This window comes from Mytilus californianus, unplaced genomic scaffold (genome assembly GCF_021869535.1).
Source record: "Mytilus californianus isolate M0D057914Y unplaced genomic scaffold, xbMytCali1.0.p SCAF_10, whole genome shotgun sequence".
NCBI lineage: Eukaryota > Metazoa > Mollusca > Bivalvia > Mytilida > Mytilidae > Mytilus > Mytilus californianus.
In genome coordinates this window covers 8,970,793-8,996,531 of record NW_026262582.1, presented here as the reverse complement: position 1 = coordinate 8,996,531, position 25,739 = coordinate 8,970,793, and the positions used below count along the sequence as shown (strand labels likewise).

The window sequence follows — 25,739 nt, the reverse complement described above, 5'->3', positions numbered from 1 at the left end:
GTAGTACAATTTCATAAAGATCCATACACTTACACACAAGTTATTGTCCTAAAACTAGAAAAATGCTTGTTTTTCCCCTTTTTGGCCCTTAATTCCAAAAGTTTTGAGACAATTACCCCCAAAATCAATCCCAGCATTCCCTTTTTGGTATGGCACCTTGCAGTACAATTTCAGAGAGATCCATACACTTGAACACAAGTTATTGTCTGAAAACTAGAAAAATGCTTATTTTTTGCCCCTTTTCGGCACCAAATTCCTAAACGTTTTGGGCAATACCCCCAAACTCAATTCCAGCTTTTCCTATGTGATATGGAACCTTGTAGTACAATTTCAGAAAGATCCATACACTAACACACAAGTTATTGTCATGAAACTTGAAAAATGCTTGTTTTTTGCCCTTTTTTTGGCCCCTAATTCCTAAACTTTTGAGGCAATTACCCCCAAAATCAATCCCAGCATTCCCTTTCTGATATGGAACCTTGTGGTACAATGTCAGAGAGATCCATACACTAACACACAAGTTATGTCGGGAAGTTACAAAAATGATTATTTCTGGCCCTTTTTCGGCCCCTAATTCCTTAACTGTTGGTACCATAACCCCCAAAATCAATCCCAACCTTCCTTTTGTGGTATTGAATCTTATGGTAAAATTTCATAGAGATCCATTCACTTAAACTAAAGTAAGAGTGCGAAAACCAATGTGTCTTCGGACGACGACGACGCCGACGACGACGACGACGACGACGCCAACGGCATACCAAAATTTTTTGCGGTCGTATAAAAATGACAACGTGTATGAATTTATTTAACGTTTGTACATGCACTGATATATGTAAAACATATATAATTAATTATGAAAATGGATATATAAGAGGTATCTACTAAAAAAGGTATAGAAAACATGATTTATTCCTCACTTAAAATGAGGCTTTAAACTTATTTCCGGTAATTCAAATTTCAAAACAGAAACTATAAAAATGTCAATACAAATAATGGCAGGTCAAAAAGAGATGCCTTTCATCAGTCCTGTCAGTATCGAAGAACTGACTACTGTGCTGGTGATACATCCGGGGACTGATAGTCCACCAGCAGCCGTATCGACCAATGGCTGTAAAAATGAAAACAACACTTTATAAATTTCATACGTCTGAAGCGCTTTTCTGGATATACCTTCCTCAGGAACGCACAAAGCCGAATAGTTTGAAGCTAACCAAGCATGTATAAGAATAGAAAGAACTATTATATGACAGAAAAAAAAAGAACCTAAAAATAATTGCCAAATCCATTTTAGGTCAGTTTTGACTACGGATTTGAAACCTAAGATTCTTAATAATTTACATTTAATTTTTTAAATGGAAGAAAGGTTTGAAATAAATCATTTCAGTACCAAAATATATAAGATGCTTGCTGACAACCATTGTTATGTTATCTTATTTATGCTTCTTATATGGTTGATTATTTTTTTATGTACCTTTTTTTAAATGATGGCGCTGAGTTATAATTGACATGTGGCAACTAGGCATAGTTCAGTGAACAAAAAACAACGCTCGATTCTTTACTGCCCAGAATCAATGAATTACAATAAAAAACACAGCATATCACAAACAGACGAAGAAAGAATACCACTTTACGGGATGTTTATGATGACGTATTCCTCCGCGTGGAAACGCAATGGCTATTGTCTGATACCATTAAAGGCGCTGCCTTTAAAAACGGGCCCAAAATCCAAAATCTAAATAAACAGTTAGATTCAGTATATTCAAGAACCAAAGAACTCAAAACTTTGAATTAATTTCCATTGAAATTGTTCAGGATTAAGCAATTTATACAAAGTATTAGAAAAGTATTGTTTTTGGTCCCATTTTCCTAAACGGGTAGGGCCAAAACCCCCAAAATCAATCCCAACCTTACTTTTTTGGTATGGAACCTTGTGGTTCAATTTCATAGCGATCCATTATAAAATTCCCTTAAGGTTTGACAAAATTATTGATGTCTGAAAAACTTAACAATAAACTAAATGTTAGCTTCTAAAATAAAATAACTCCATTTATAGTAAAATACCGAAAATGAAAAACGAAAACTATTTTTTAAATTTTTGATCTGGACACTTTTTTTTATCATGACAACGGTTCAAGTTACGTGATGTTTATTTCATGAACGACAAAACTATTGATGTTATTGAAAAATTAAACCACAGACTGAACAGATTGTCGACGTCAACAACGATGAAATGTGGGATCGCTTTGTCTCGATTACGAGACTTTCTTCACAGGATCGAAAACAATGACAACAAAGAAGATTCAGTATAACTGATGTCCAATGAACAGTTTCCTTTTAACTAACATGCTTGCTGTTGGTAGCCCTGGGTTGCTCTTAAGTGGGACAAAAAAAAACATAACTCTTGTTGGTGTTGTTCATTTATAGAGTAATGAGAAAATAGAACGTCGAATTTTCTATAGATGATATTATATGATTCCAGTCTCCAATTTGTCTACGTATCATCACTAAACAGCACAGAAGAAAATATATTTGCAACTGGAAATGTACCTGAAGGACAATTTTAATAATGACAGGACTTAATGACTGTAAAGAAGATCGCGTCCTGCGGACGAACGGGTTTATCAAAATAGCACATATAAATTATAAACTACGCATGTGTTTTGTAACTAATATTAAATTATCGTATAACCGTTGAATCATCATCAACTTTTCAATTCAATATAACCTGTCAAGTTACCCGATTTTGACCCCCTGTCTCGATTGGACGTGGAATTTGCCCTAAAACACGATTTAATAAATATATACAAGAACATTTTGATGGTTCTCGATTTTAAACTTATTCCAAGGGATACAATCTTGCAAGTGAAAATTTGTCCACAATTATCACGTTTTTTTTATATAATTTCTAAATATATAAGTCGAAAACTCAAATCAACTTTCGAATCTCGCTTGTTCATAATATAATTGAGAATGGAAACGGGGAATGTGCCAAAGAGACAATAACCCGACCAAAGAGCAGAAAACAGCCGAAGGCCACCGCTTTCATGTCGATCCGGCCCCACGTCGATCCGGCCCAAGTCGATCCGTCCCACGTCGATCCGGCCCAACGTCGATCCGGCCCATATTTAAAGTCGATCCGGCCCAATAAAAAAATATATTTATAAGGAATAAAACTAAAGATATATATTAATTGTAATTCATAAATGTTTATGAATTTTATTATAATGTAAAAGGTGTACAGTAAAAAAAAATTGACCTTTGACAAATATTTTCTTCAGATGAGTTTAAAACAACTATGTTGATTATGTTTTCAATACAAGTTTTCAAGATTAATGGATATATATTATATATGTATACGTACTGCGTATGATAGTTACTGTATATGTTATTGTAGTGCTGCAAGTGTGACCCCTTTTATATTATGTAAGTGACAGTGTAACTGTTAGTGCAAATGATTTAAGAGTTATATATATTTATGTGAGTGTCAGAGATAGTGTGTTTGTTAGTGCGTATGAATTTATTGTTATATTATAGTAATGCTGATATTATATTTTAGAGAGTGAAAATGTGCATTCAGTGTAATTATTTTGTTATTATCTTGCAATAAAGAATAATGGATACTCATATAACTTGTCTTTTTTATCTACACACAACTATTCAAAATATTGTCAACTTTAAAAAAATATATTGACTATATTCGATATTACAAAAAAAAATGTATTATAGAAGCCTCTGATGTTACCTTAAAAAAATACAATTAATTATTATAACACATAACACCAAACAAAAGATCAAACTATAAAGACCTTGTTGATTACGTAACTTTAATCAATCAGGATTTGATTGAATTAAGTGATTACAAGTGGCATTACCTTTGTTCACATTCATTAGACAATTGTTGAATAAACAAACCAATTATAGACTAATGATTTGATTAAACAAGTCATTATGATGAGTTAAATTTTATAGGTTCCATTGGACTGTAAATATTTATTTAGCTATTCTGTGTGTGAATTAAATAAAATAAAAATCGCCATGACATTCAAAGTTATCATGGAGAATAACTTCATATTAAAATATGTTGAAGCTGCTACACAAACAGACACAATCACACTCATTTTCGTATCGATGTAAAATAATTCTTTGACTGGTACTCCAATACTTCACTTACCTGTTTTCATCCATCAACGATACTTTTTACAAATTCCATTTATACTGTTAAAATTTGTCACAAAATCCTCCAAAGTCAATATAGTTTATTCATATTTTATTATGGGGCCGGATCGACGTAGGGACGGATCGACGTGGGCCGGATCGACTTGGGACGGATCGACTTTGGGCAGGATCGACTTGGGGCCAGATCGGTTTGGGGACGGAACGACCGGATACCAGGCCACCAATGGGTCTTCAACACAGCGAGAAAATCTCACACCGGGAAGCGGGATTCAGCTGCCCCCTTACAATAATGTTTTCTAGTTCAGCGATAATGGACGCCACTCTAAACTCCGAAACATATAAATGAATCAAAATTAAAAAAACATACAAGACTAACAAAGGTCAGAGGTTCCTGATTTGGGACAGGGGCAAAAATGCGGCGGGGTTAAACATGTTTTGTGAGATCTCAGCTCTCCCCTATACCTCTAGCCAATGTTGAATAAACGACTACTAGCAGTTACTTACATGCAAGCTGCAGACTTCAATTAAAATGAATGAAATATTATATTCTCATTTATCAGGCGTTGGAAGCATTACATGTTACTAAGTATGCAGAGGCTGAAAGACGTTTTGTTTGAATATCCCTTTGGTATTTTTTGCCCCTCTTTTATAATGCATAGGCTTTTGTTTGAATATCCCTTTGGTATTTTTTGCCCCTCTTTTATAATGCATAGGCTGAGAGAATTTTTCTCAAACGACTTTAACATTATTACATATTTTACACATTCGTTTGTGTTTCTATTTTAAGTATCTGTAAACGAAACGTTAAAATAGGAAAGTAGTTCCGTCATTTAACAAACTCTAAATACAATGTGATCATTGCCTTTACATCCCTCTACATGATTGTTGATCAAAAACTAAACACTTTCACTATATTCATAAGTCGTTAGCACAAAAGTTCAAATTCTTGTTTCTTGAATATCGGTATAAAATAATAACAGAATTCAAGATAATAAATAAATAAATTAAACCACATGTAATTATGCATTTACATTTTTTGTATTACTTTTCTGTTTTCCATAAACGATCGGTTTATATTGCGGTACTTGGGAAGGTTCATTGCAGTCTACAGACGTTTTTCCAGAACTACCATCAGAACTCTCGTAAGCTCCACCAGTTTTTCCGAATGGCGGTCGTGATTGGAATTTACCTGATTTGGTGACAAAATCTGTATCTCCCTTTTGAGTCAAATGTGAAGGTGACTTTTCGACTCCACTTCTCCCCGGAGGACGCAATGGCGTTTTATTAAATTTGTTATCTATTTTTGTATCTTCAGGTTCAGATTTTGTAAAAACTGTCTTTGGTTTTGCATTTGTTTTGGGTCGGTCGTTGCTTAAATTAACCTTAATTTTTGGAACGCAGTCGGCACGTGCATTTGAACTTTCAGCATTACCACTCAAGGCAGCAATTCTGTCTTTGATAGAAATTTCAGACTTTAATTCAGTTTTGTCTATATTGTTCTGTTTATGTTTTGGAGAAAGCAATATACTATCTTCAGATAATGAAGTTTTTGGTTTCTTCAGATTTTGATCCCTTTTTTGTTTATTTATAGGGTTTCGGTTCTGTAAACAAGATTGTTCTGAATTGTTTTTGGCACTAAATTTCGACGGTGGTCGAAGTTCTGATGTTTTAACATTTCCATTCACAGTACGACTATCACTTTTGTTGCCAGAAGCAGACTTATGAAGATTTGATTTCAAATTTACATTTGTATGGCTATTTAAAGTCGGAAGAGAGATAAGATGCTTCGTGGAATTACTATTTTGATCCCCATTAGAAATTGAAGATAAAGGCTTTCGAAGAGGAGGTTTAGATGGCCTTGAATGTGTCTCCTGTAACAGAACAAAATGTTGATATTATTCATAAGCAATGTTAGATACATAATCGATTAATATACACCTTCAATTGTCATGCAAATACCAGAATATTGTGAATTCAGGAAATTTAACAATGTTTTCATTTAAGCAATTAAATTAATAAAAACGTTCCAATAATAATAATTTTCTCGAATATTCAAAGAGTTCAGTATGCTCAACTATGAACAGGAATTGTGAATTGCCCAAAATCATATATATAAATGCCCTGCAGACACTGTGATATTTATATCAATCAGCTGCGAAATCTTAGTCAAAATCCTCATTAGGCATATCGTACAAAGGTCGCATCATAATGAACATATAATAAATTTTAGGTTAATGTGACCACCACTTCATGGTAAACCACAATGCTAAACTTAACAATCAATATCACATTTCCATGTTCAGAGAACCGCTAAAATGTATGACATATAGTTTAAAAAATAACATCACAAAGAGCATGTTCTCTGTCTCTACTAGTTATACCATACGTATTGCTAATGACGAATACAAATCAAGAGATTTATTTAAGAGAGCCATTAAAAGCCCTTTGTTCAGCAGTTCATCAACCCCTATGAAAGTAATCCCGATGGAAAAACTTATTCTATGGCATATCTCAATCTCACATTTACTCAAGGTACCACTTGAATGTTGCCTCTGACAAGCACTGTCAAACATAATCGGTATAACTGAACTGGGAGTCAATGTTGAACGACAATGTTTGCTTCTTTTCAATCTGACAACGACATGTATGAAGCATTTGAATAGATATGATATGTCTTGGTAATAATCAATATTCATGAATATCAATATCAAGTATTTATTTTTTTTTGCCCATCTACGTATACAGTTTTGCCAATATTAAGTTACAGAAATAAAAATTTACTTTTAGTAAATAAGAAGCAATGCAATAATGTTAATTCAGTTTTACAAGAGTTAATGTGCCTAGAAATATTGTCAGTATTACAATATTCTCAAAAAAATCATAAGTTTGAACAAAAAAAAATATCTGTCAGTTTAAATGAATTCTAATATTATTTGACCAACGCCGAATTGAGATTAAACCGATTCTACAAAAATATTACAACAATACTGAGTGTTTTTGTCAAATAACCAGTACCGTTAGTGATAAATTAACACAAATTTTAGCCAAGTTTTGAAAAAGGATATGCATATGGTAGAAGTTTCTATCTTTTGATTGCAAGATTACTATTCCTCATTTTCTTCAATATCAAGTAGAAAGACATAGTCATTTGGTAAAAACTTTACGCTTATCTGTGCACCGTGTTTTGCCTAATTCAATTCAATTCAAATTAAAGAAATCTGCTGTTTTCAAGAAGAAGAAAAAAACATCTCTCGGAATTTTGACTTCATCCAATTTTCTAAATGATTGAATTCAGTTGTCAATAATCGTGAAACCAGTAGTCATCTTGTGCCACTCTTTACTTCATAACTGCTAGGGACAAGACAAAAGATTTTAATACAGGAACTTAACATTTATACCATATAATTTGACGGTTGTTTATCTATATTATTTCAGTGAATTGAAAAGGATGAAAGGTTACCTGCTAGACCATTTACATTCAACTATAAAATGATTAATAGAATCCATTCAGAGAGTAGGGAAATATAATAATAGCAGGAAGGAAAAGTCTTTTGAAAAATGCAAATTTAAGATATGTACAATATTGACGGATTAGCATGCTGTTTTTAGAATTAGGGACACTAGCTCTGAAAAAGCTTTGAGTTATTCCAGGTTGATATTTGTGATGTTAAGATTTAGCTTGTCAACATTGACCATTCATACATATTTGACCCAGATAAAAAGAGATGGGAAGTGCAATTCTGAATTATCAGTGCTTATATGAGACTGTTATTAGGAAACATTATCTTAAGCAAGTTAAATAAACGAAAGAAAACTTTGTTTTCCATCTGAGAGTTGAATGTTCATTGAGAAGCATGCTACGGATGAGAAATGTTTTTGACATATCTATTGCCAGATATCTTACAATATGAATAGTCCTAAAATGAATAATTGATAAGGTAATTAAATTGAATAAGGTATCTAGGGCCTAAGATATTAAAGCCAAACAATGGTCAAAAGGCCAGAGTAAAATAAATAATGATTATTCTTTCATTACAATTATCTACAGTGAATTTCAATAAAAATAAAATGCTTCGCTGGGGCGCAGCTTGATACGACCGCAGAGGTCGAACCCTGAACAGTTGGGGCAAGTATGGACACAAAATTCAAGCTTGATACAGCTATGACTTTGGATTGTCATTAAATATTTGACACAGCATAGGTTTCTGACACAGGATGAATGTGGTGTAAGAACTGGAAAAAATTTAATTTACCTATTATGGTGGAATATCCATAAACTAAATTGTTTGTTAATTTCAATATATCAAAGAATATGTAGAATTCAATGTTTGATGTAATGTAATAAAGTTGAAATTTGGACCGTTTTTGTTCAATGTGGACCAATTTGGTAACATGTATAAATAATCAAAAATCTAAATACATGGGAGCCCATTTAACTACATCATAAAGGTATTAAAATAGAAAGTGACATCATAGTCATGGCTAAAAATAAACAAAAATCCTTAATCAGCAACATTTAAAGTAATATCTAAAAATAAAATTCCTTTGTAACCATAAAAGCCCATTTAAATACATCATAAAGATATTAAAATAGATAATGACATCATAGTCATGGCTAAACATAGCAAAAAACCCTTAATCAGCATCATTTAACAGGAATATCTAACTAGAGGCTCTAAAGAGCCTGTGTCGCTCACCTTGGTCTATGTGCATATTAAACAAAGGAACTAGATGGATTCATGACAAAATTGTGTTTTGGTGATGGTGATGGTGATGTGTTTGTAGATCTTACTTTACTGAACATTCTTGCTCCTTACTATTATCTCTATCTATAATGAACTTGGCCGGTAGTTACAGTGGAAAATATTTTGTAAAAATTTACAAAAATTTACAAAATTTATGAAAATTGTAAAAAAAATTGACTATAAAGGGCAATAACTCCTTAAGGGGTCAATTGAAAATTTTTGTCATGTTGACTTATTTGTAGATCTAACTTTGCTGTACATTATTGCTGTTTACAGTTTATCTCTATCTATAATAATATTCAAGATAATAACCAAAAGCTGCAAAATTTTCTTAAAATTACCAATTCAGGGGCAGCAACCCAACAACGTGTTGCCTGATTGGTCTGAAAATTTCAGGGCAGATAGATCTTGACCTAATGAACAATTTTATCATCATCAGATTTTCTCTAAATGCTTCGGTTTTAGAGATATGAGCCAAAAACTGCATTTTACCCTATGTACTATTTTTTAGCCATGTCGGCCATCTTGGTTCGCGGGCGGGGTCATCGGACACATTTTTTAAACTAGATACCCTAATGATGATTGTGGGCAAGTTTGGTTAAATTTGTCTTAGTAGTTTCAGAGGAGAAGATTTTTGTAAAAAATGATAAAAATTTACGAAAAAATGGTTAAAAATTGACTATAAAGGGCAATAACTCCTTAAGGGGTCAACTGACCATTTTGGTCAAGTTGACTTATTTGTAGATCTTACTTTGCTGAACATTATTGCTGTTTACAGTTTATCTCTATCTATAATAATATTCAAGATAATAACCAAAAACAGCAAAATTTCCTTAAAATTACCAATTCAGGGGCAGCAACCCAACAATGGGTTGTCCGATTCATCTGAAAATTTCAGGGCAGATAGATCTTAACCTGATGAACATTTTTACCCTGTCAGATTTGCTCTAAATGCTTTAGTTTTAGAGATATAAGCCAAAAACTGCATTTTTACCCCTATGTTCTATTTTTAGCCATGTCAGCCATGTTGGTTGGCAGGCGGGGTCATCGGACACATTTTTTAAACTAGATACTTGAATGATGATTGTGTTTAAGTTTGGGTGCATTTGGCCCAGTAGTTTCAGAGGAGAAGATTTTTGTAAAAGTTTACGGACGACGGACGACGGACGCCAAGTGATGAGAAAAGCTCACTTGACCTTTCAGGTCAGGTGAGCTAAAAATGGAAATTACATCATAAAGGTATTAAAATAGAAAATGACATCATAGTCATGGCTAAAAATAAACAAAATCCTTAATCAGCATCAGCAACATTTTATAGTAATATCTAAAAATAAAATTCCTTTGTAACCATAAAAGCCCATTTAAATACATCATAACAGATATTAAAATAGAAAATGACATCATAGTCATGGCTAAACATAGCAAAAACCTTAATCAGCATCATTTAACAGTAATATCTAAAAATAAAAATTTCTTTGCAACCATAAAAGTAAAATAGAAAATGACATCATAATCATGCTAAAAATAAACAAAAATTTTTTTTATTGGCAAATTTTAAATGGAGTTTATTATACTAAAACAATAAATTTGCAACCATAAACATGATAAAACCCCATTTAAACACATCATAAAAGTATTAAATAATTCAACTACATCATAAGGCTATAAAAATAGAAAATGACTTCATAGACAAGGCTAAAGGTAAACAAAAAACCTTCATCAGCAAAATTTTATATTGGCAAATTTCCAATGAAGTTTATTACACTAAAATTGTTGGCAAATTTCCAATGCATTTATTAACAATAAAGTTATTGGCAAATTTCCAATTTACATAATTTAAAAGCAGTGTAGATGAGATATTTAAATGAGTTTGAATTACCAACCTTACACTGCTTTTAAATAATGTTCTTTACTCAATTATTTGTCTATTAAAATGGAAACCCTTGTTTTTTAACCTTTTTTCCCCTTATTCCTTAAACATTAGAGCCATAACCCCCCCCCCCCCCCCAAAGCCAATTATTACTTTCCAATGTAACCTAAATTTCCAATATACATAATTTTAAATTTCAATTCCTCATGATATATAACCGTATCATTATTATTTTCTTTCTTATATAAATCTGAAACAACCATCTTTAAATGGAAAATTTTAAAGAAAAAAAAAGGAAAAAAAAAAATCCTACCTCCCACACATTTTTTCAACCCCCTTTTGATTCATCATCCCCCACCTCAATCACAACCTTCAATTTGTGGTATGGTACATTGCAATACAATTTCACAGAGATCCATACACTTGAACACAAGTTTTTGTTGCAAACTAAAAAAATCCTTATTTTTGACCAATATTTGGCCCCTTATTCATAAATGTTTGAGCAATTAACCCCAAAACTCAATTCCTACTTTCTCTTCGTGATAAAAAATAACTAACTTAAAATGTAAATTTTAAACAAAAAAAAAAGGAAAAAAAAAAATTACCCCTTTTTTGACCCCGCCCCCCTTATAATTCATCACCCCCACCCCCCTTTCCCCCCAAACCAAGCTCAATAACAGCCTTGCCTTTGTGGTATGGTACCTTGTAATACAATTTTAGAGAGATCCATACACTTGAACACAAGTTATTGTCTAGAAACTAAAAAATGCTTATTTTAAACCCCTTTTTAGGCCCCTTATTACTAAACGTTTTGGGCAATTACCACAACACTCAATTCCAGCTTTCCCTTTGTGAAATGGAACCTTGTAGTAAAATTTCAGAAAGATCCATACACTTACACACAAGTTATTGTCATGAAACTAGAAAAATGCTTGTTTTTTGCCCCCTTTTGGCCCCTTATTCCTAAAATTTTGAGGCAATTAACCCCAAAATCAATCCCAGCATTGACCCTTTGTGATATGGAATCTTGTGGTACAATGTCAAAGAGATCCATATGCTAACACACAAGTTATGTCTGGAAGTTACAAAAATGCTTATTTTCGGCCCCTTTTTGGCCCCTAATTCCTTAACTGTTGGTACCATAACCCCCAAAATCAATCCCCACCTTCCTATTGTGGTATTGAACCTTATGGTAAAATTTCATAGAGATCCATTCACTTAAACTAAAGTTAGAGTGCGAAAACCATTGTGTATTCGGACGACGACGCCGGACAACGACGACGACGACGACGACGACGACGACGCCAACGTCATACCAATATACGACCTCAAAATTTTTTTGCGGTCGTATAAAAATGTTCTTGTAGTACACTTTTAATCTGGCATCACTAAGCCATAGGCATCTCCGAGGTAATGTTGACTTTACATTATTGAACTTTACACTTATAGTGTTTCATTTAAATTGTAAGCATGTCAATACTGTAAAATGGAAGAACTTCCTCCGGGACGAATGGTACATGTATAGTATAACACTAAATTATCCAAACATAAACGTTTCATGCTGAGTACATTACCAAAAACATGAACTACAAATGTTTCTGTAAGAGTCTACGAGTATCAAATATCTACGGGTCTTTTATGAAAATAAAGAAAACAGGACATACACCTCTCGTAGTAGTATTTTGTGTTTCATATTTAGATTGTCCAAAAGTTTACCTGAAAAGTCTGAATATATAAAAATAAAAGTTGAAATCCGCCTCTCATTTTAGGTTTACACATGTCCAGAGTTTCGTTATTAAATTTCATTAATTATTCTCTTAATTTAAATGAAATGCAAGATTGACTGATTGATTTATTGATTTGCTTTTGAGTCGGTGACTTATAACTGTGTGCATATAGTGACTACATGGACAATGGTCACTGACTAGTTCTTGGACTATATTCATTACCTGAACTGATCTCCCTTTTAATGGAATTTTATGTCTTGCACCAGAGTAACCTCCTCTCCTGTTTATATAAATTCCACAAATAACAGCTATTATCACGATGGCAACTGATACTCCTATAAGTATCTCTGTAGTACCATCTACAAAAACAATAATACAATAAATATCATACATGTATAAATCTGTTTTCAATTTTTAATGCCTTTTCCATCACACTCAGCTGTTAATCTGTTTACTTTCAGTATGAAAAAAATTTGAGTAAAACATTTCGCTCAATAATTTTCAAATTCATTGATAATCCTGATAATACAAAATGGTTTACTTGTAGGTAGGAGAGTCTTTACTTATATCAGACATACCTGATTCTGTTGGAAGGCTTTTTGGATCTGGAACATTAAAATATGCAGAACATGTCTTACAGCAATGACTTAGCTCATCTTTTGTGTAGTAAGGACAGGCGGTTTTGTTGCAAAGTGAAGAAGGTATTCTGTCTCCGTATAAGCACCCTAAGTAAGAACAAGCATATAAAATACGTTAGATAATGTAAATTTAACGAAAGTGTTGAAACAGATCTTATAAAAAACCTCAATTTCTAACTTCTGCTACTGAAGTAATAAAAACACATCAGAGTAAACAGGGGTTATAATTTGACCAGTACAATTTGGACCAGGGTTTTAATTTGGTCAGTGCAATTTGGTCTGATTTCCTGCCATGACAGTCATTGTTGCTATTCAAGAATTCATGACGGTCAATGAAATTTGATGTAATACTGACCATTGTAGTCTTTCTGTGATTAAGTAAATGCAATTGGGGTCCTTAGACTCACCATATTAGTCTTTCTACTTATTCATGGACGCCACATCAATTTGGTCCTAAATCTTACAAGTAATGCTATTCTTGTTTATATCTCTTTCTTATAATAACTTGCAGCAAACAAATAAACATAATTCTAATTGTAAACTGGGAGACTAATGCAGCGATGTCCTAGGTTTAAATCTATACATGTAAGTATTCTAATTGTAAACTGGGAGACCAATGCAGCAATATCCTACGTGTCAATATTAACACGTTAGTATTCTTATTGTAAACTGGGAGACCAATACAGCGATGTCCTAAAAGTAAATCTTAACATGTTAGTATTCTGATTACTCAAATCAGCCAAAACGACTAGTTCTAATAATGGGGCCCAGGACATTCTTGCTATTCAATATGCAAATAAGAAGATGTGGTATAATTGTCAACGAGACAATTCTCCACCAGAGATCAATTGACATAGAAGTTAACAACTATAGGTAACCGTATGGCCTTCAAAAAGGAGCAGCCTTCAACAGGGAGCAAAATCCATACCGCAAAGTCAGCTATAAAAGTCCATGAAATGACAAACTTAAAACAAACAAAAAACGACAAAACTAACAGCCTGATTCATCTAAAATATTATGAACGAAATACGAATATGATATACAGCAACAAACGACAACCACTGAATTACAGGATCCTGGCTTGGCACAGGCACATACATAATGTGGCGCGGTTAGTGTGTTAATGAAATTGGGTCTGAAAACTGGTCACATTCCTTATTAATACTCCTGACTGATACCACTATTTATGAATGATTTTTTCTGGAGTTAAAAGTTTGAGATTATGGTGCCATAATAATTTGCAATATTTGATCATTGGATTAAATTGTGTTTCAAGCATGGACATGTTAACTATTGGTTTTGAATATTGAGCACTTAGGCATAAACGGGGATTACATAAACATGGCATATTGTTTGCGTATAATGTTTGTTTATTTTACAACATGATCATCATGATCATCTTGTGCAGTACAATTTGTACTATTATTGTCATTCCATATGAGTTTTCATAATTGCCATAAACTATCATATTCAAACCAAAAAAGAAAGGTTGCATATCTAAAAACAAATTTTTTTCATGATTAAAATATATGTTAATAAACTGATTTTTTATGATATATTGATACTTATTTACTAAATATACAGCAACATTCTAGGAGGCAAGAATTTTAACTGCCATATCAATATAAATAATATTCGTTGATGTTTTCATATACAATAAGCATAAACAGCGTTTACTTTTTCTGCAAAAAGTACTGAAGTTCAGGTGAACAACAAAATGCTGAAGATATCTAGAGTAAGTATTTTCAGAAAAAGATACAATGCAGGAAATTTAAGACACAAGTTTTAGAAACAAAATACATTTTTATTTGAAGAAAAAAATAACAATCCGGACACTAAATTTTTCTGAGTGACAAACAAATTATGTTTAAAAGTCAATTAACAATTCCTTTTTCACCTATAAGCACGAACAAGATTATAAACATTATTCATTAATGATACGTTAAATTACCGTTTTAATTCCATGTGTCCAAATGTAAGGTTTCAATAGTATTTTCTTGTCTTATATTACACATGTTGTATGTTTGTTTTGAGTTGTCTTTGCCTGATACTTTTGGTTTTAGGTTTTCTGTTGTGTGTATTTAGGTTGAAAAGAAGAAAAAAACACCGAAAGAAATGCACAGTTATAGAATAAGAGTTTGTTTAAAATCAAAAAATATATTTGTAGATTTCACAATTGTCAACAAGCATGTCATAAAAACTGATTTTATTAAATTCATTGTTGAAAGTCAACCACGGGATAATGCAATTCACAGTTGAAATTCATATGAAAATAAAGAGATGTGGTATAATTACCAATGAGTCAACTAGCCAATGGTGACAAAACAACGAGGATGTGAACAAATACAGGTCACCGAATGGCCTTCGACAATGGAAAACTCATACCGTGGAGTGAGCTATAAAAACTTTGAAAGGACAAAATATTTAACAATTCAAATAGATAACTACCGGCCTGATTTATGCTACAAATAAACGAAACACATTTAATTGCATTTTATTAATGATCGATTGGTACAAGTAGCTAGCTTGATAACAACTTGTCGCAAATATATAATACATATTCAGCAAGATTATAATATTGTCCTTACTTAGGAATATTTTAGATAAGCCGCCAAAAGATAAAAATGTCTACTAAGACACTTAACTCTGTCCTCGAGATGACCATTCCTTGCTCTATTTGTATAATGAAATTAATATCTAGTGTTGTGAAGTAAACACGTAAGTACATATATATTTCAATATATTTGGCTTGAACCGGTCGAGAACCTTTACCAGAAACAGTCACATTATAGGCGACCATGCTCCGGTGGGATAAAGGTGTTTAAAGGGCATGACCATATTTCCCTACTTTCAAGAGACGATTATTTGAAACAGATTGGTGAGAAGACTAATTTTCATAAGCAGGGCTATAATTTGATACATCTGCAGCAAAACGTGATTTCGAGGTATCTTATGAAAAGCAAAGTAAGATAATTCAGTAAAAGTTTAAACCCTTGTTATATTCTGTTGTTGTCAAGATTAAACCCTTTAAAGGTGTCGTTGGCGGCAAGTAATTTTGTTTGACAGTGGTTCGTCGATACCTAGGACGCTTTCTTGTAATTGTTTCTGAAAAGTATATATTCAATTTAAATCGAAAAGTTTTCTAAAAATAATTGAAAGGATCTAGTTATTCTTAGTCATATAGCTCTTATTTTTTTCTGTTTTATCCCTACATCCTTCGAGAAAAATAAAATAATAGATGTTAATAATGTCAATATTAAAAAGATAATTTGCTCAATAGAAAATTGATGGTGCCTTTGAAAAGTCATGATAAATCAATCTTTTAGATAGTTTACCTGTAACTCCGGATGACACTTTAGCACACGATGCACAACATGATATTCCAATTCTGTCTCTGTAGCATTCTGTTTTGTCCTTCGCCACAATTTGTGGACATGTGTTACCAAGATGATCCATAGAACCCACAAAATCACCATGAGCACACCTTGCTGTAATTATAAAAATAATAATTTCAAGAATCTGCCCAGCATGAAATTGGATCTGATTTAATGGACTAAAACGCATTTTTCATTTCATTGCGTTCAACATAAGTCATTACGTTTAGGTCTGCTGATGATTGTGGTGGAAAGAAATCAAGAAGAGGGCTCCAAACATAATATAGCAAATCTTTTTTTCTTTCCCTTTGTAGGTGACATTAAAACAATGTAACTTTACATACGAAAACATGTGGCTGTGTTCAGCTCAAGTTTAAAGTCGCACTTCCGTTCCATAAATATATATAATCTAACAGATTGTTTTTCATACCATTAATAAGTTACGATTTTGTGATCGATTTTGTGATTTGTATTGATAAATGCGCGCATTAATTTTTTATTTTGATTAGATATTTTTAATAGAAAAACATATGATACCGAGATCACATGCAAGTAAATATTTTTGGGGGAAAGAGTGAACAAGCACCAAACATTCCATGCTTTATTTTCCTGTCAAAAAGAATATGTTGATAATTTATATTGTGACAATAGAAATGTGAATGACTGTAAAGCAATTTATGTTTCTGAAGATTACAATTATTAAAAGTTCGCCTCAATTTCAAATATCTTACACATTTATTTCTGATATTTCACTTTTATCCTTTCTTATTTGCAGATTTCTCTCTCATAATTTTAATCAGGTTATTCACATCCAACACAATGTGATTTTTGGGCGTTCACAAATATAAATTTGCTTGGAGTTACACCAGTCTGACTAGCACAACAACTACAAACAAATGGAGCTCCTTTGCCTGTCCTAGGCATATGTCGAAAAACTTAACATTGTAAAACATAAAACCCTGAACAATACAGCTACCAACAAAATGACCAGTCTAAGAAAAAAAAAATAAAAGGCGGCACATCATTTTGAAAGCAGGATCAATATTTTCTATCGCAAGTCAATTTTCCAACTAAGACGTGACAATGTAATCATACATAAGATGCAGCAATGGCTACGCATTCAGCTAAATAAATAATATTAAGTACAATTGTTGCAAGGGCTTTTTAGCCTTGCATATTCTCATGATAACTTTGTTCACAAATGTATCGATCATTTATAATCAAATTAGAAATGAATGCATAAAGTATCTAAAATTCCCGCATAGCCAAACAATCGTTAATTAGCAACACAAAACAGAAGGTTACACTTTTTGTAATAAAGACAAATTTCAATAAAAAAAATTATAACAGTGTTAGTAGCTGGATATATATATATATATATATATAAAGTGTTACTTGAATACCTTGATCATTTCGATTAAATCATGTAATTATCACAATGTGTCTACTGATTTAATATATTCGCGTTTTACTACTAAACATAAAGGAACAATGACAGTATCATTTTATACCATTATCTTTAACTATATTGTTCTTTGTAAACATACCTGGTGTTGAAGCTGCTGCACTTGAGTAAGTACATACACCATTCCTGCACCACTGTAAAGTATAAAAGCATACAGACATTAAAAAAAAATACCCAAAAATATTTGTTTCTTCTTATATAATTAGGGGGCTTTAGCAAACAAGCTCACATGCCTTTTGGATCAATTTCAGCTTTTATTCCGTGGAGACTTATTCTTTTGGATAATATTTTGCTCTTACAGCAATGTGTTCTGATGTTAGAGAAGGATCATAAGACATCCTACACGACCCTTTCTTGGGTTCTTGTGCAATTTTGATTTGATACTACTTCACAAGAGTCATTAAAACGAAACAGTTAGGCTGAACATTATTGATCCATGTTAAGTTTAAACATTATTCTTACATGTTTGCTGTCACATAGTGTCCCATCAGCTGGCACCATACTATTGCATCCTTGAGTTTTATCATCACGACACCACATCAATCCGCACATCTGTCTGTAATCACCCTTGTATTGTTCCTACAAATACATAACAATTGTCCCCTAATTATACACAATTGTAAGGTATTTCATTCACAACTTTGTCTCTTTGGAAATTTTGTCTTAGGTAATGCTTTCAATAACATTTCAGTATTAAAAGGAAATCATAAAATTATTTAGAGTAGACCTGAATTTTTCATCACAAATCAGATTTACAATGAATCATGGCACAGAAACTGATATTTCTTACCCTACATAACGATGACTTGTCCCCATTTCTACTCTGGCATTGCTCATCCGCTGTGTATAGCTCTCCTGGTAACTTCGACAAATATGGCACTATTTCATTAGGGTTGTATTGAGGTCCAAAAGACGTTAAACAGTTTTTCCTTTTCCTGTAATATAGAGTCTTAAACCAATAACGACCTATTTTTGTGAAAATTTCCTCTCTGACTTTTGATGGGCTACTTGTCCAATTTTATTTTATGTAAGATATATAACGAATTATGTAAGATATATAACGAATGGGAATATTTAGAGGAATAAGTCAATTTTAAATAAAGTTAAAAATTGATAAATTCATGGTTTATTATATGTTTTTTGCAGATGTTTCTAATTCTTGGGGATTTTCAGGTAAGAACAGAAATAAAGATGCCTTTCCTCTGGTTATTCGTCAGTGTATCATCGAAACATCTCTTAGAACTCATCATTCATATATCCTTATTACCCTGTTCGTAAAAGTTACGTTCGAAAAATTAAATGTTTTCAATCTAAAATTTACAAAATCATCGCATCTCTGCAACATATAATGTCTTTATAATTCTGGAATATGAGCTTTATCGAGCACAACACGTGTTCTACTATGTATTCATCTGTAAGGTTTCCTACTTGTACATGTACCACACAAGAATGAAACTATCCATTCGAATCACACTTATTATTTCTGTTTTTCCTTGTCAAAAAATATATCTGGTAATGTAGAAAACGTACAAACTTACTAAGTAGTGATGTACATGAACTTCGACAACTATAATCAATAAAAAAAAATGAGTTCCCCACAAATGAAATTGCATTTTTTTGTCAGAAAACAGCATCTAGAAATATAGACAACATAAGTTTACCAATGTTCAAATCTCATACATTTTTAAAAAGACAAACTAAAGTAACAAACAATGGGACACTGTTTGGCAGACGACCGCCCGCCCGCCCGCCTGCCGTACATCCCCAAATCAACAACCGATTTTTCCTTCGAAAATCCGGTTAAAAACTGAGAGAATAGTCTGATCTCAAAAAGATCGAGACCGAGTAAGAGTCTGCTGCTATCCATGCATCACCAACCTTGCGTATCCATACTCAATCGAAATGTCACAATCAGGAATGGGACCCAATTGGTAAAATAACAGATTTGAAAGAAAACAAGTGAATCTGTGAGCTACTGCACAAACTTGTGATACCCCCGCCCGCTTAAAGTATAAGGTAAACAGGAAGTTGTTGAGTAATGAATCTGAAAACACATCACACGGTTTAGCTGACTAATATAAACAATAAAAACAAATTTCAGAAATCCTTGTAATGTAGTTCCTGAGAAAGATGCGACGAAAAATATTCATGGGACGGATGGACGGACTGACGAATGGATGGATGAACAGACTGACGGACAGACAGAGGTAAAACAGTATACCCCCTCTTTTTTAAAGCGGGGGTATAATAATACTTCCTCACTTATCAATCTTTACTTGCTATGAACGACAACACCTTTTTTAGTAAAAGTTTCCTGACAACTTGATATTGTGTATTCCTCAAACAATTAAAGAACCCTAGTGAGCGCGCCCCACGTCCCCACATTGTTATTGGAGAAATAAAATAAGTGTAAGAAAAAAAAATTGTATCAGAAAAAAAGATTGAATCATAATTTCCTGTCAATATGCACATCTACATAGTATGTCCTTATTATCTGAAAAGGTTTCATGAAATTCTGTTGTGTGGTTTGAGAGGAGTTGCAATGACAAAAGGTTGCAGTAGTATATTGGGCAAATAAGTTCAAAGGGGCGTAACTCCGGGAAAAAAATGAATCGTAATTTCCTGTCGAAATGCACATCTACGTAGTATGTCCTTATTATCTGAAAAGGTTTCATGAAATTCTGTTGTGTGGTTTGAGAGGAGTTGCGATGACAAAAGGTTGCAGTAGTATATTGGGCAAATAAGTTCAAAGGGGCGTAACTCATTGGAAAAAAAATTGAATCGTAATTTCCTGTCGAAATGCACATCTACGTAGTATGTCCTTCTTATCTGAAAAGGTTTCATGAAATTCTGTTGTGTGGTTTGAGAGGAGTTGCTATGACAAAAGGTTGCAGTAGTATATTGGGCAAATAATTTCAAAGGGGCGTAACTCCTGGAAAAAAAATGAATCGTAATTTCCTGTCGATATGCACATCTACGTAGTATGTCCTTATTATCTGAAAAGGTTTCATGAAATTCTGTTGTGTGGTTTGAGAGGAGTTGCGAAGACAAAAGGTTGCAGTAGTATATTGGGCAAATAAGTTCAAAGGGGCGTAACTCCTGGAAAAAAATTGAATCGTAATTTCCTGTCAATATGCACATCTACGTAGTATGTCCTTCTTATCTGAAAAGGTTTCATGAAATTTTGTTTTGTGGTTTGAGAGGAGTTGCGATGACAAAAGGTTGCAGTAGTATATTGGGCAAATAAGTTCAAAGGGGCGTAACTCCTGGAAAAAAATTGAATCGTAATTTCTGTCGGTATGCACATCTACGTAGTATGTCCTTATTATCTGAAAAGGTTTTATAAAATTCTGTTGTGTGGTTTGAGAGGAGTTGCGATGACAAACTGTTGCAGTAGTACATTAGAGTAATTAAGTTCAAAGGGGCGTAACTCCTAGAAAAAGAATTGAATCGCAATTTCCTGTCAATATGCACAACTACATAGTATGTCCTTATTATCTAAAAAGGTTTCGTGAAATTCTGTTGTGTGGTTTGAGAGGAGTTGCGATGACAAGAAACAGGACTGACTGACTGACGGACTGACGGACGGGTAAAAAACATTATACCCTCCGCAACTCCTTGCATGGGGTATAATAAGTCACTGCTACACCGCATAATGAACTTCAGTCAGGAACCTGATGTTCAGTGGTTGTCGTTTGTTGATGTGGTTCATAAGTGTTTCTCGTTTCTCGTTTTTTATATAGATTAGACCGTTGGTTTTCCTGTTTGAATGGTTTTACACTGGTCATTTTGGGCCCTTTATAGCTTGCTGTTCGGTGTGAGCCAAGGCTCCGCGTTGAAGACCGTACTTTGACCTATATTGGTTTACTTTTATAAATGCTTACTTGGATGGAGAGTTGTAAAGTTCATTTCATCCACCTCCTGTCGCCTCTGGTGGATAGTTGTGATATTTGGGAATCATTGCAATGTCACTATTTACTTATTCTTCACCACACAATAGTGCACTTTCCGAGTTAAAATGACTACTAGAGTGAGATGGGTTGAAGTTTAATTGTGCAGTTTTGACAATTCTCTTCTGTACCCCCAACTAGACTGGACATTTCTTTACTTGTAGTTGATTTTGAGGCGAAATCTGAAGACCAACGATAAATTGTAGTCGAGAGAGGCTGTATTATACGCGAACAATTGTGAGCTATTGTTGATCAGCTTTGATGATATGTACTGATAAAATCAGTTCACAGTTGGTCGATACAGTTTCGACTCAAATTAGTAACATTCAAATGTGGTTGAGCTCAATAAAATTAGGACATCCAAATGCAAATATTGGTTCATCCATTTTGTACCTATAAACTCATATTGAAGACCAAATTCTGAAAAAAGCTGTGTTTACCGTTACTAGCTACCTGGGTTCATTCCCAGGGGTTTTATGTGGGGTTTTATTTTTCTTCTATGTTATTTGTAATGTTCTTTTTCTTTTGACCATGGCATTCTTTCTTTCTACTATGGTTTGTGAACTTTTTCAAGTTATCCTTCTTACTTTTTTCCTATCACAAGTACTAGGTAAACAGATTTTTGTCAATCATTTGCAGCATGTGTTTCAAATATGAAACTTACGAATCAAGTCGACGAATCGTTTGATGAAAGTAGTCTACAGAACAAGATGAAAATCTCCAGGGGTTAGGATTTCCCATACTTGGTTGATTTGTGGCAGCCATTATAAAGTAAGCATCTAGTCGACAGGAATTCCCCTCTCCGTCATGACTAGCACCAAGACTACAATTATAAATACATAATTTTTTAAATAAAATGCTCCGCAGAGCTCAGCTTGATACGACCGCAGAAGTCGAACCCTGAACAAGAATTCATTTTTTGGTAAAATCAAAGTTTAAGTTTGGAGCCCGATTTTGACAAACTTCAATAAACTGCTTCGCTGAGCGCAGCTAGATAAGCCCGCAGAGGTCCAACCCTGAACAGTTGGGGCAAAAATGGACACAATATTCAAGCTTGATTCAGGTCTGAATTTGGATTGTAATTAAATATTTGACATATTATAGGTTTCTGAATAAATGTAGTCAAAGAACTTGAAATTGGTTATATGAATTGAATTTATATTCAATTAAAGATTTCTTGCTGTTGTGCAATACTTAATAAATCTGTTGTCAGACTATAAACAAATAAAGTTCAATTAATTCTCAATGTCATATTAGAAATTTATGAAAATAAAAAGGGAGCTTACATCAATGGATATAAACAATGCACCAAAGTTTCATGAGAATTGGTGACAGCATTTTTGAGTTATTGTCCGAAAACTGGAAAATCATCCCTTTTTTTAATGAATAAAACCCCATAACTCAGAAATGTAAAATGTAAAATTTATAAAATTCTAAAGGGAGCTTACATCAATACATACAAACAATTCACCAAAGTTTCATAAGAATTGCTGAAAGCATTTGTGAGTTTTTGTCCCAAAACTGGAAAATCCCCCCTTTTTTATGAATAAAACCCTGTAACTCGGAAACGTAAAATCTAAAATTTATAAAAATCCAAAGGGAGCTCATGTCAATATATATAAACAATTCACTACAATTTCTTGCAAGAAAGGTGGAAGCATTCTTGACTTATTGTCCGAAAACTGAAAAATCCCCCTTTTTTGACTGAATAAAACCCCATAACTCGGAAACGTAAAATCTAAATTTGATAAAAAACGAAAGGGAGCTCACATCAATAGATATAAACAATTATCCGAAGTTTTATGCAAATTGGTTAAAGCATTTTTGAGTTAATGTCCGACATGTTGACGACGGACGGACGGACGGACGGACAGACGGACAATGGTATACCATAATACGTCCCGTAAACGGGCGTATAAAAAGGGCCCGAAATAAAAAAATCTAAATACATACAGATTCAATTTATCAAACATGTTAAAGAACCCAAAGACTTCATTTTTTGTTGAAATCAAATAAAATTTAATTTTGGACCCTTTCTACCTTTAAGTGGACCAATCTGACAACAGATCCCAAAATTAAAAATCTTAAAACACGGTTGGATTCAGCACAGCAAAAAAAACCCAAGATTTTGAATTTTTGTTGAAATAAAACAAAAGTTTAAGTTTAGACCCTTTGAAGCTCAGTGTGAATCAATTTGAAAATGAGGCCCAAAATCCAAAATCTAAATACAAGAATTCAAATCCCATTGAAATTGGTGAAGAAATAAACAATTTATACAAAGTATTAGCAAAGTATTGTTTTTGGTCCCTATTGTGGCCTCTAACTCCTAAACAGTTAGGGCAATTTCCCCCAAAATCAATCTCAAACTTTTGTTGTAGGTATTGTACCTTGTGGTTCAATTTCATAGAGATCCATTGACTTATACTCAAGTTATTGTCCTGAAACAAGGAAAATGCTTTTTTTTTGCCTCTTTTTTGATCGTAATCTAAACAATTAGGACCATAACCCCCAAAATCAATCCCAATCTTTCTATTCTGGTATGGAACCTTGAGTTAGAGGTTCATAGGGATCCATACATTTATATTCAAGCTATTTTCTGGAAACCAAATTGGGACGACGACATCGCCATACCATTATACAGCAGCAAAAATTTTGAGGTCGTCTTAAAATCATTACTATTTGTAAGATCATGGAAATTGGCAAACCTTGAATATGCAAAGTGTTGAATATATCAAATCATCTTAAAGAATTCAAGAAGCTTAAGAATGATCTTTATTTATGTACATATAACGTAAAGCATACTATCAAAAATTTATCTTATCAGCATACCCAAAACATATTTGACCTCACATTATAGATCAATCTTATAACTCATTCATCTTATATATTTTCTCCCAAAAAATAGCATCTATCTCCATCTTTACATATAATACCTACAACCAAGTTCCTAGACAGAAATTTACCTATGGCCAAGTTCATGAGCAGCTACTGTAATCATACTATAGTCGTCACTCTCCTCCATTATAGACTGACTAGATTGTGAACATATGGCCCCGACGTAGGCATAACCTTAAATATGGGCCAATATAAAAAAATAATGGGTTAGCATCATCATGACACAGTGTAAGGCTCCTACAAAAGTAAAACGGTACCAGGTTGTCTCCTGCTAAAGTAAAACGGTACTAGGTTGTATCCTGCAAAAGTAAAACGGTACCAGGTTGTCGCCTGCAAAAGTAAAACGGTACCAGGACTGGTTGTCTCCTGCAAAAGTAAAACGGTACCAAGTTGTCTCCTGCAAAAGTAAAACGGTACAAGGTTGTCAATAAAATAGTATAAAATCAAAAATAATATACATAACCATATCACATGAAGAACAGCAATAAAAGCGCTGCTCCTTTGCTTTTTGTGTGTTTTTTTTTTTGCTGTGCATGTACTGATTTTATGTCATGGATGGATACCCCATATCCTTTGTTTTTCTATTATAACCATATCACAAATACTAAAGTTTAAACAACAAAATGTAGCAGCTCAACCAATGTTGGAATACGGTACTTACAGAAAAGACCAAAAAAGTAGGAAGTTATTTTTCGCTTATTTCTCGATCAAGATAAAAACGAGCAAATATTTCTATCAATGCGTTAAGTTGATCTTTAAGAATGATCTGTAACAGGGAAAAGGAAAGCATGAACATTAAACCTGACGAACAGGTATGAAACTAACAATTTTGAAAAACCCCATCAAAATAAACCACCTTTTTGTAATAAAATTTTTAATTGATATTGGTTAGCTCAATC

The 25,739-nt window shown here is 33.1% G+C and overlaps 1 protein-coding gene across 4 annotated transcripts in view; it reads right to left on the bottom strand.

Moving 5' to 3' along the window:
• Nucleotides 1-5,109: 5,109 nt before the first annotated feature.
• LOC127717564 (A disintegrin and metalloproteinase with thrombospondin motifs 6-like) overlaps nucleotides 5,110-25,739 on the bottom strand; it is a 50,990-nt gene continuing 30,360 nt past the window's right edge. For 2 of the 4 annotated variants that reach the window (XM_052223251.1, XM_052223249.1), the window contains exons 10-19: nucleotides 24,909-25,014; nucleotides 22,610-22,768; nucleotides 18,786-18,930; nucleotides 18,458-18,574; nucleotides 18,078-18,129; nucleotides 16,492-16,644; nucleotides 16,148-16,261; nucleotides 13,097-13,243; nucleotides 12,741-12,877; nucleotides 5,110-6,047 (exon numbers count right to left, since the gene is read on the bottom strand). In XM_052223251.1, coding sequence (XP_052079211.1) covers nucleotides 5,196-6,047; nucleotides 12,741-12,877; nucleotides 13,097-13,243; nucleotides 16,148-16,261; nucleotides 16,492-16,644; nucleotides 18,078-18,129; nucleotides 18,458-18,574; nucleotides 18,786-18,930; nucleotides 22,610-22,768; nucleotides 24,909-25,014 — 1,982 coding nt within the window. In that variant the 3' untranslated portion in view covers nucleotides 5,110-5,195. Of the gene's footprint in view, nucleotides 6,048-8,080; nucleotides 8,094-12,740; nucleotides 12,878-13,096; nucleotides 13,244-16,147; nucleotides 16,262-16,491; nucleotides 16,645-18,077; nucleotides 18,130-18,457; nucleotides 18,575-18,785; nucleotides 18,931-22,609; nucleotides 22,769-24,908; nucleotides 25,015-25,739 lie in introns of all 4 variants that reach the window. The other 2 variants (XM_052223253.1, XM_052223252.1) reach the window with 2 other exon arrangements.